We start from the raw sequence: 10,692 nt of genomic DNA on the forward strand, positions 1-10,692 counted from the left end.
GGTCACTGTCTAGCACTGGCTTCGTAGTGCACTGATCGATTAGGCTAAGCTAACCTGTAGCTGCTCCCTCCACACTCACAACAACTTCATGCAGACATAAATAAAGCAGCTGTATTCGCCATACAGGAAACACACATTTAAAACGGTTTTGCCTGCCGTTTTTGTGCACACAAGCATTCATCAATGGTTTGGAAAGTGGCGCTGTACCTTAATTTCATTTCATTTCATTTCAAACCTTTATTTAACCAGATTGGTCCCATTGAGATCATAGATCTCTTTTTCAAGGGAGACCTGCAGCATATAGGTTCCACATGAAACATAAAACAATAAAGGACATTATACATTATATTTACAGGATACATAGTTATAGACATTTACAAGTGCCCATTGTATCGGCAAGCATTTCATTTAGCCTAGCTTTAAAAGCATGCAGAGGAATGAGATTGCTCAGTTTCAATTCTTGCTGAAGATTGTTCCAAGCAAGTGGAGCTGCGCACATAAAAGCTGTCTTACCTGAGACAGTCCTTGCTCTTGGCACATCTAACAAGACCACATCATGTGACCTCAGACAATAGCTGCTTGCAACTCTCTGTGTTATCAGCGAGCAGATATAATACGGGAGTTTACCCATAATAATAATTAATAATATAAAGGCTTGTATTTGCGTGCATTTCCTGTTCGGAAAGTGGAGCTGTACTGAGAGTGGAGGGTTTCCTGAGATTAGCGCCTGCAGGCAGGCTCCATGGAGCTGTCAGCTCCGGACTGCGCAAAATGCGTATATGAAGAGCTACGTCATGAACGCAAGAAATCTACCCTTGTGGGGGCGCGCTCATGTGATTGGCTTAGAATTGAGGAGACATCTGATTGGCTATAGATAGAAATAATCACAAGTACGAATCGGCTGACCGTCAGGGGAGTCTCAAAAAACCCACACACGAATGCACAGCGATCCGTGCATAGAAAGCGGGTTGTGTTTGCAGGTGCAGAGGTTTTAAATGGAAAACAAATAAGTGAGGATCAAAAATACATATGTAAAACTTTTTTCTGTATTTGGATTTTATTTACATGTATATGAAACGGAATATATTTGTGTGTGCATTGAAAAACACAAGTGTGGATCATGAAATACAAGTGTGAATCCTTCTGTGCGCATGTGTGTATTATGATACTGTTCTGAGCCCATAGTTTGATGATTGATAGGTGTGTGGGTTGTCTTTCATTTTGACATGCAGAAAAATGTTATAATAAACATAGATACTGTATGTTAAATTGATATATCCGCCTTCTTTCATTTATCTACAATATACATAAATAAATGGCATATTTTGGACATAGTTCGAATGGTGATTAATCATGATTAATTAATTTTTAAGCTGTGATTAATCTGATTAAAAATTGTAATCGTTTGACAGCCCTAGTTTCTACACTTCATCTTCCCTTTATGTCTAAGAGGGACAAAGCACAATGTCTGGTGCCCTTTGGAATACGTGACAAAATGAAAGAGTCGGTTCACTTCATTCACTTTTTGACTTCACCTGTATCGCTTTCTGTTAAAGAACGTTGGTTAAACTCTTCTCAGCATACTTCATTGAATATCTGGAAATATAAGTTGTTACTGAGTTTTCTTTATTACATTTTTCATTGAGCAGTAATGAAGCTAACATGTTCTCACTGCCATTCGGGCGGCCACAGAGGTTTTCTGAGGCTGATATTTCAGATATTAGTGGTGACTGGTAAACATTCCAAGGCATATGGGTAAACTGACTTCTATAGAAATAAGTACAAACATGTGTTTTGCATATAAAAAAATATATATATTAAAAATGGTTTTATGGCTGTATCTTGCTCAAGTTACTCAGGAAGCCACTTCAGTTTGCATGCTTCAAAACGTATTCAGAACTCAAGAAAGTTGCTCGTTTTTGGTTTATTTTCTGTTGACTGACTGTACCAGATGTTTAGCTGACAGTGACAGCTGCTGAAACTAAATAAGCGTGCGTCCTGCTACCTGCTTCACCTAACTCAAAAAAAGGTGATGAGTTCTTGTTCTGCAAAAAAAACGAATATGGTTACAATCTCAAAATCCCTGAGGCCTTTTTAAGCACTACAAACTACATTTAGACTTTACAGTTCTAATTTTCCTGCATCTCCAGGGGCATCTAAAACGTTATTGATTTTGTTGTGCTATTCATACAGTAATATCATAAGACCCTCACCAGTCGTTCTTGCATTGTAAAAGGAAAGTCCTTGTTTACTGTATAGAGTTTCTTCAGGAGCATTCAAGGGCAGTGGACACATGATAGGTCTGTGTCTTCATCCTCCGCTTCATCTCTCTTATCATCTGACATACAGCCAGAGGGTAACAGCAACACACTGCGGTCCAGTCCTCACACACACTGCCCTGTGAATTAACATGCAGACAGGCAAACACAAGCATGCAAAAAACACAGGAAGCACAGGAAGCACACATGCAGAGACAACAACATAGCAGGAAAACACCCGGAACCATGAGATGCATATATGAAAATACATTAAAAAGTAAGTAGTAATATTATTGAATCTTTTCTGTACTCTCCTGGTAGGTATTGGTTTTCCATTTATTGTGAAGTATTAAAGGTCACCTATTATGCAAAATCCCCTCTTTTATACATACATACATGTGTCCCGTCTGTGAGAGTTTCTGAACGTTTCAGGCAAAAAGATTAGCTCGCTTTTTTTCCTTATCCTTATAAAAACCTGTCTGAAAATGAGCTGATCAGATTTTGGCCACTTTATGATGTCATAACGATTTCTTTGTCTTGTGTAACCATTAGCCAATAACCAACCAAGGTAACCCCCTCCCACCTTATCACCTGAATCTCCTTCTAGAGCACCATTGTGTTCTTTTTAACCGAATATCTTGCAGAAGGGCTTGGGGAGTGGCTCCTTATTTCATCTAAAGTAACAGACCCAGAATCAGCGCTTTTGAAACAGGGCTGAAACAGAGGGGTTTATGGGATGCTAGCTACAAGGATCTGTTTGGTATTTCGAGTCAAACACTTCAGAGACATGTTTTTTATATATCTGAGACCTATAATATATTGATGAAACAGAGTATAATAAGGGACCTTTAAATAGGATTTATCAGTGGGTATCAGTGTTATGGATATGGTTAAGAAGGGGCCTACTTCACCTACTATGCAAACATTCATATTGATCTTTTGCCTGGTAGGTGCAGTTTCGCAATAGAGGTGATAACAACTGATAATGGTTATTAAATAGGCTGATATAAGAACACACTCACCCGTATCTTATAGCGCTCTCTGATCCCAACTCGCATGGCAAAAGTGGATCCTGGCAGCAGAGGAATACACAGACACTCGCCATAATGGTGAGCTAAACTCAGGTCCAAACAGCACGGCACCAGAGCCCCGAGGACACCTGCAAGCATAGATTAGCACAATATGTGTGTTAGTGAGAGATATTTGGTTAAAAAGAACACCATGGTGCTCGAGGAAGAGATTCAGGTGATAAGGTGGGCGGGTGGTACCTTGGTTGGTTATTGGCTAATGGTTACACAAGACAAAAAATCATGAAGTGGCCAAAATCTGATCAGCTCATTTTCAGGCAGGTTTTTATATAAATGAATCAGGACAAAAAGAGAGAGAATTTTTTCCCCTTAAACCTTCAGAATCTGTTTACACAGAGGGGACACATATTTATGCATAAAATAAACGAAAAAGTGGATTTTGCATAATAGGTGACCTTTAAAAGAAATGTGAGACAAAACTAAGAGTGAATTAATTGTGATTTGTTGGTTCCTAATTCCTGAGAAAGTCGTAAAGCTCTGATCCGTGTGTAGGACCCTGCATATATGAGAATACAGCTTCTGTCTGTGTTTTCACTTTACATGTAGTCTTGTCTCCACAGACGTTGAACAGGCCGGTGCTCCAGCCCCCACCCGTCTGTGTGATGGTGGTGATGGTTGTCGTGGTAATGCCGAGGCCGGGCTGTGTGAGTATTGGGTCTGTAAATGCATAGATATTGCTTGACTCCAAGTCATCTTGACTTCCTGTGGTGAAGCCCCCCACTTCCTCCTCTTGAATCGCTGATGCTGAGGCGTCTGTGACTGAGAGCCTCGGTCTGAAATTCGATTTTTACATGTCTTTAGATAGATGTTTGAACAATGTCCCCCCAGCTTATCAAGCCTTTAACTGTTGCTAAACCAAAGGCTCAATGTTAAACTAGTCCCAAAGTAGAACATTTTTACTTACCTGTGAGCAGAAATGTCATGTCACTCATTCAGCCAGTTTAATTTTCTTAGAGGAGCAATTTTTTTTTTTATTCAGCTGGCTTTCTTTGAAAATGTTCAGCAGAATGGCCCCACAATTTTACTCGAATGCCACTGATATTACCACTTTATATGATACAGCATTTATTCATGAATTTGAGTGATTAAGGCCTTCAGCAACACTTCAATCACTGCACATTTTTAAGTTTGTGGAAATAATAGATTAAAGAAATGTTCCTGTTTAGTTAGAAGCATGTAAAAGCAGAGTAAGTGAGCTGTTTGCTGTAATTCCATTGCGGTCAGTGGTGACAACACAGTGTGCTGGTAAGGGAAACAAAAAAAAAATACACTTACTGGTGTGTGACTGTCGTCTGCTCCATGACTAAAAGCTCCTGGCATTCATAGAGGGGTGAGGCGAGGAGGCGAGAAAGGAGAGGGTGAGCAGGGAGTCAGCAGGAATGAGGAGGAGGAGGGGGCTGCGGAGTGACACTTCCCCAGTGAGAGGGTGTGTGGCTCCAGATAAACCAGCTGTCGGATGGGTCGGCCAGAAGCTGTGTGAGAGAGATAAGTCTTGTAGTTGTCTCCCGTCTGCGACTTTACCTCGCCCGCCTGCTAATGCAGCTAATGCCAAAAGGGCAGATAGATATCAGGGTGCATGAACATACACGTGTGGCATTATATTATCAGATGTAAAATGCATTCATGAACATAAAATAAACACACAAGCAGCTCTGAATATGCCGAAAACATTGAAAAAAGTACCATGATTACTTAGAACTTAAAAAAAACATTTAACTTCTAAAATAAGGACACAAATAAAAAGAAATTTGACATAAACACATTTTGTCATGGATGTCCAACATTATCTCAAACTCATTAAACAATTCAAACTGTTTGTTTGACCTATAGATTTAAAAACATTGTTTTAATTAAATATATCTAAAAAGGCGTACGGTTACACTTACCTTTAAGTCAGAAAGAGAGTCATGCAGTGAAGAGCTGGGAAGTGAAAGACGTGTTGAACGCAGAAGTGATTTTGTGTGTGTGTGTGTGTGTGTGTGTGTGTGTGTGTGTGTGTGTGTGTGTGTGTGTGTGTGTGTGTGTGTGTGTGTGTGTGTGTGTGTGTGTGTGTGTGTGTGTGTGTGTGTGTGTGTGTGTGTGTGTGTGTGTGTGTGTGTGTGTGTGTGTGTGTGTGTGTGTGAAACATAAAGAGAGAAGTGAGGGGAGATTTACGTGGTGTAAGGACACGTAGTGAAACTATTTTCTAGAAATAGGTGTCTGAGGAGGCACAGAGAGTTTATTCACATATTGAGTGGTTTAGGAGAAACATTCAGTACATTAAATGTGGATGCTTTTATCTTATCTATTTCAGAAAGTTTAAAATGTATGAGTGACATGTTTGAGTATATGCATCACAGAAAGTAAACATCCATAAACAAAACATGATTAAAGTGTTATTGGTTCTTTGGAATGTAAGGGAAACTTTTCTTAAATGTTTTATTATTGGCAGTTATTTAGTGATCCATTTGATGATCAGTCTTTTGAGCTAGTCAGATTTGTAACTTAAATGCAAAAATGAACGATCATATTTACACACATCAAACTGCACTGCAGTGGTGGATGAATACAGCACGTTCTCACTCCCAACCCGTCACATGTTGACGGGCGGTCAGGGCCCCTCCCCGTCACCATATTACGCACAGGGTACCACTTGAGAGTCAGTTTTCAACGGGCAGGGCGTCCCATTGACTTGCATAGAGCTCCCTGAACGTTGGTAATAGACGAGTTGGGATCGCGGCGAAATGCTCTCCGCAGATTCATTCTCACAGCATTTATCAACCTTTTTCTAACTCAATATCAAGCCACACTTATTGTTTTTGCTTCTTTATTTTAATTGAATAATGTAGGACTTTTTTTGCCGTCAGTTATGGGGAGAGTAGGGGCTCAGAATACTGAAATCTGTATTGTTTCATCGTTTTTTCCTTCTAATTTTGTATTCTTTTCTAAACCACACACTGTTATTTACTCAACAATAACACATAATTATCCTTGTGTTTATTTATTTGTTTGATTAATAAACACAAGTTGGAGTCCGTCAGAATCCGAGGGTCGGACTCAGAGCAGCTCATAGTTGCTTGAGAGAATTTTACACCCGGAAGTAAGTATTCTCTCCGCTTCGCTTGACAAACCCCGTGATTAGTCCTCAAGCTCTGTGATTGGATGTTTGAGTGTGCGCCGAGGGTTACGCCGAGCGTCGAACAGCACTTTGAAATGGGATGGAACCACGGCAGACTGTCCAAAACTGGATTTGAACGGGTCCACCCCGTCCCCAGAACTACACATGCTGGCTATTGTGTGTTTTGCAACATGTTCTATGGCACGTCTCTGCTGGGAATTGTAGTTTTAAAAGACGTTTTCGTATTTCCCATAATAAGAAGTTGCCCGTATTAAACTGTGTACATCCCTGGAGGTTTAGGGGATAGGAAACACTCAGATTCAAAACATATAATTAATAAATGGGTGAAAATTGCTTGTGCCCATAATGGGCAGCATTAATATATACCCACGTGACAGCTAAGGTCAGAGGAGCTTTATTTAACAGCTGGTCTTATGTAGGGTTGGGTACCGAGAACCGGTTCGGAACCGGTTCCAACATTTCAATTCCAACGGCATCATTTAGAAATGTGAATTTCGGTTCCGCTTTTCGATGACTGAGGAAATGTTTCTCGCCGCTCTCCGTAGCCTACTGTATGACTGCGGCGCGGGGGGGAAATGTAGCGTTGTACGTTGTACCCATGGGAGCAGGAAGGGGGGTGCTGAGGGCTCTGCAGCACCCCCTAGCATCAGGCAGGGGGTGCGGAGCTCCCCTGTCTGAATTATTATTTGACCGTTATTGCTGCTCCCGCTGTGCATAATCTGTGTAATATGTAGCCAATAAATTCCACATTGTTGGTAAAATAATATTTTGGCCTGCCCCGAATGTTTTTTCTGTAGCACCGGACAATTCTACCTCAATAATATAATACATTAACCGTGTTTTACGTGAACCTCATCATGACACTCGAGAGGACGGTAGGACTGTAATCTCCCGTGTTCAGTGAATGCAACAGAGGCAAGACAACAGACCAATCAGAGAGTTGCATGGAAATAAAAGTGTGCTTGTGTCATTCAAACTTGGCTCTGTGTGTGTGTGTGTGTGTGTGTGTGTGTGTGTGTGTGTGTGTGTGTGTGTGTGTGTGTGTGTGTGTGTGTGTGTGTGTGTGTGTGTGTGTGTGTGTGTGTGTGTGTGTGTGTGTGTGTGTGTGTGTGTGTGTGTGTGTGTGTGTGTGTGTGTGTGTGTGTGTGACAGAGTTATAAAGGTTGGTGTAAAATCCAGGTTAAATTGGAGAATTACGCCATCTGGTGTTACAAACGTGTGCCTGCATTGCTGTAGCTTTGTTACCGCAATGGATTGTGGGAGGTTCTCATACCGCGTGAGGATCTGTTGAGAGTAAGGTGCTATTGTATTATGTCTGTGGACAAAATGTATGTTATTATTTTATTAGGACAATAACGTTCTGTTGTGTTTGTTTAGTTTAATGTTAGTCGTTTAATGCTCACAGCAACATGTTTTTGTGTGATTCGCTATTTGTGTTATATGATTTATTAATGTGTTCGTCAATAGCTAATTTGAGCTAATAGGCTAACGTGAGCGTGGTGCTATCTCTCCAACAGAACGCAGCTCACGTGTTCATTGTATGTGTCCATTGCAATGCAGGTATCCTATGTATGGAATAAACTTTAGTAATCACCAGCTCTGAGTGGTCTGTTGCTGAGAGGACATTACACCGGGGTTACATGTGCATGTGCGGACATAGCGCATTTAGAGGGAGAGAGGGAGAGAGAGAGGGAGAGAGGGAGGGAGACCGGTGCCAGCAGCAGGGACCGTGTTGTTAGCATCTGGTTAGCTAGCTGCACTAACGGACATACGGAGCTGTTGTTGGTTCCACAACAAGCTGGAGGAGAGCTCTCCGCTCAGACTGAGAGGCTCAGGTGAGCTAAAGGACTCTCTGAGTATTTAGATAGTTAACTTTAGTCTAAGTTATCTCAGTGGGTCTCAAACGGTTTGGTCACAAATTATTCAAAAGATTATTTCCGCGGCACACCTTCATATGATCATTATAGTTATAAAACAAATAATAGAATAAAGGAAATACAGTTATGAAATACTATATGGCAGTAAAACAAGAATACAGTTTGAAAGGGGAGTGATTTGTAAAATATCCATAAAGAAAAAGAACATCTGTTTACAGTTGTGTTTCATCTGGGTGTTGAGAGATGTATCTATTCTTTCACACACACATACGGGTATTGGGCCGAGCGCGACACCGTACTTTCGGTATCCGCCGTTTTACGTGAGGTGCAAGCAGCCGTACACCGTCTTGGTGTTGCTAAGCTTCCTGTACTGAATATCATAGTCTATTGCCTTAATCAATATCTAGTCAACTCTAAAATACCACATATATGCAATGGCATGATAATATTATTGTGACAAGTGGGGTATTCCCCTGGTGTTTCCAAAAATTAGACGTAGATGCAGTCAAAATCGACGAAGGCCACTGTCGTTTTTCCATACATCTGCAGGCAGTCTGTAAGGGCAATCCGACAACCCACACAGCTCTAGTTTATGCTGGTAACGACCTAGAGCACACCCCTCAAGTCCAGAGATGTAATCCGAAGACATGCAGCGATTTCTTCGGTCGTTAATTCAGAAAAAAAACCTAGTGCGCTCTGCCTGGCTACGTTAGCTAGCTGTTTATATTTGCACTTCCAGGATATTTGCACCTCCAGGAAAATGGCGTATTTATATATATATATATATATATATGGCGCGTGTTGCATTGTGGTCGAGCTACGTCACTGTGTGTGAAAGAATAGATCTCTTCATGTTGCTTCAAGTGCACCAGATTGATGCTTTTAACTTCAATATTTAAAAAAAATCTTCCCGGGGGAACATCCCCCCGGACCCCCTAGAGGATGTGAGGTCCACTCCCCACTCATAAAAAATAGCACTTTACCCCTGCCTATATGCCGTGAGCTGATTATCGAGCCTTCATTGTAACAGTCGCGGGTGTACTTTGTGTTTGCGTGTGGGGAGTGCTTTTGTGCGTGCTCTATAGTGCCCGTAATAGTGTTCACTGGAGTCCAGCACCTCAGCACCCCCACTCAAAATACCTTCCCGCGCCTCTGGTTGTACCTACACTTCCTACAGCGTAACCTGGGACCAGGGCCGGCCGGGCGCCAGATCTGTGGAGGCGCAGCGCTGACAGCTCTGGGAGAAAAAAAAAAATGTTTTGACCGTTGGTGCTCATCCTAATTTTCGGCCTTGATGTAACAACATTCATAATTAAGTAATTGTAACACCCTTTTCATCCCGGTTACACTTCATTTGCCCTGTACGAAGCAGTAAGTGATGCAAATGGGGGATGTTGGCTTATCTGGCACCCGCAGCTCACAGCCAAAGTGCGAGTGAGCGTGGGAGCGAGAGAGGGAGAAAGGGAGGGTGCACTGGTCCCAGCGCTGTTGTTATTAGCATCTGGTGCTAGCTGCTCTAACGGATATTAGAAGAAGATGTTTCTACAATAATGTGGAGGGAGAATCCTCTCCAGTCAGACTGAGAGGCTGATAACTTCAGCTCAGTGAGGTAAAGGACTCTGAGTGTTTAGATAGTTCACTTTAGTCTAAGTTATCTCAGTGGGTCTCAAACGTTTTGATCACAATTTATGTAAACACATATTTCCAAGGCACTCCTTTAATTATTGGGATAAAACAGGTTTGAAATAATTCCAATGTATACTATAGGACAGTAAACCAGACATATCGTTTTAAACTGGAGATAAAAAAATATGCTTAAATAAAATAGTAAAATAAGATATGAATGAACAACAAAAATAAAATACGTTACATGTATTTGTTATTGGCTATGGTAGGTTATTGGTTATGTTCACATACTTATTTAATTATTAAAATGTAAACCGATCTTTTTCATATGGGTGTTTAGAGTTGTACCCCCTAGATCTAGTCTCTAGTAATTCTGCTTAAAGTGCACCAGATTGAAGCATTTTACTTTAAAATGTTCAAACATTTCTTCCCGGTATGCCTGAGAAGGCAGATCTGCTTGTTTTTCTCAACAAGAACCGTTTTTAAATGGGGGGGGGGGGGGGGGGGGGGGGGGGGTTTCCTTTAAAAGTGGGACTGTTGCACTGTTGTAGCTTCAGTGGTTCTCAGGTTACAGTTACATAGCAGTGAATATAAACAGATTGATTAATGTGAATATTACTGTAAACTAACCTGTGTTAAAGTTTCTCTAATAAATGTAATTTTTTTTGGTGGAAGAAGCATGTATCATTTTTTTTACCCTGCTCCTCAAAGAATCGGAATTGAGA

General features: G+C 41.1%; 1 protein-coding gene across 3 annotated transcripts; it reads right to left on the reverse strand.

Moving 5' to 3' along the window:
* Positions 1-1,605: 1,605 nt before the first annotated feature.
* Positions 1,606-5,308, reverse strand: plac8l1 (PLAC8 like 1). 3 transcript variants are annotated; one of them, XR_004553454.1, is made up of 6 exons: positions 5,233-5,308; positions 4,622-4,818; positions 3,887-4,119; positions 3,281-3,417; positions 2,214-2,398; positions 1,606-2,045 (listed from the first exon to the last, which is right to left on the reverse strand). XR_004553454.1 is itself a non-coding variant. In XM_034099498.1 (5 exons), exons 2-5 carry the CDS (start codon positions 4,645-4,647, stop codon positions 2,267-2,269), a joined length of 528 nt encoding a protein of 175 aa, XP_033955389.1. In that variant the 5' UTR covers positions 4,648-4,818; positions 5,233-5,308; the 3' UTR covers positions 1,606-2,266. The 3 variants fall into 3 exon arrangements, 2 of the variants coding, with proteins under 2 accessions (XP_033955389.1, XP_033955390.1); XM_034099498.1 differs by having other exon boundaries at positions 1,606-2,398; XM_034099499.2 differs by having other exon boundaries at positions 1,606-2,398; positions 4,622-4,888; positions 5,233-5,288.
* Positions 5,309-10,692: the final 5,384 nt, after the last annotated feature.

This window comes from Pseudochaenichthys georgianus, chromosome 14, assembly GCF_902827115.2.
Source record: "Pseudochaenichthys georgianus chromosome 14, fPseGeo1.2, whole genome shotgun sequence".
Classification (NCBI taxonomy): Eukaryota; Metazoa; Chordata; class Actinopteri; order Perciformes; family Channichthyidae; genus Pseudochaenichthys; species Pseudochaenichthys georgianus.

Bases quoted from the DNA above. Each gene is read 5' to 3' on its own strand.
- plac8l1 (XM_034099498.1), bottom strand. From the start codon at position 4,647: ATGGAGCAGACGACAGTCACACACCA. The intron at 4,120-4,621 runs GTAAGTGTATTT...ATCGAATTTCAG, and splicing joins CAGACGACAGTCACACACCA to ACCGAGGCTCTCAGTCACAG. The intron at 3,418-3,886 runs GTAAAGTGAAAA...CTATGCTTGCAG, and splicing joins CTGTGGAGACAAGACTACAT to GTGTCCTCGGGGCTCTGGTG.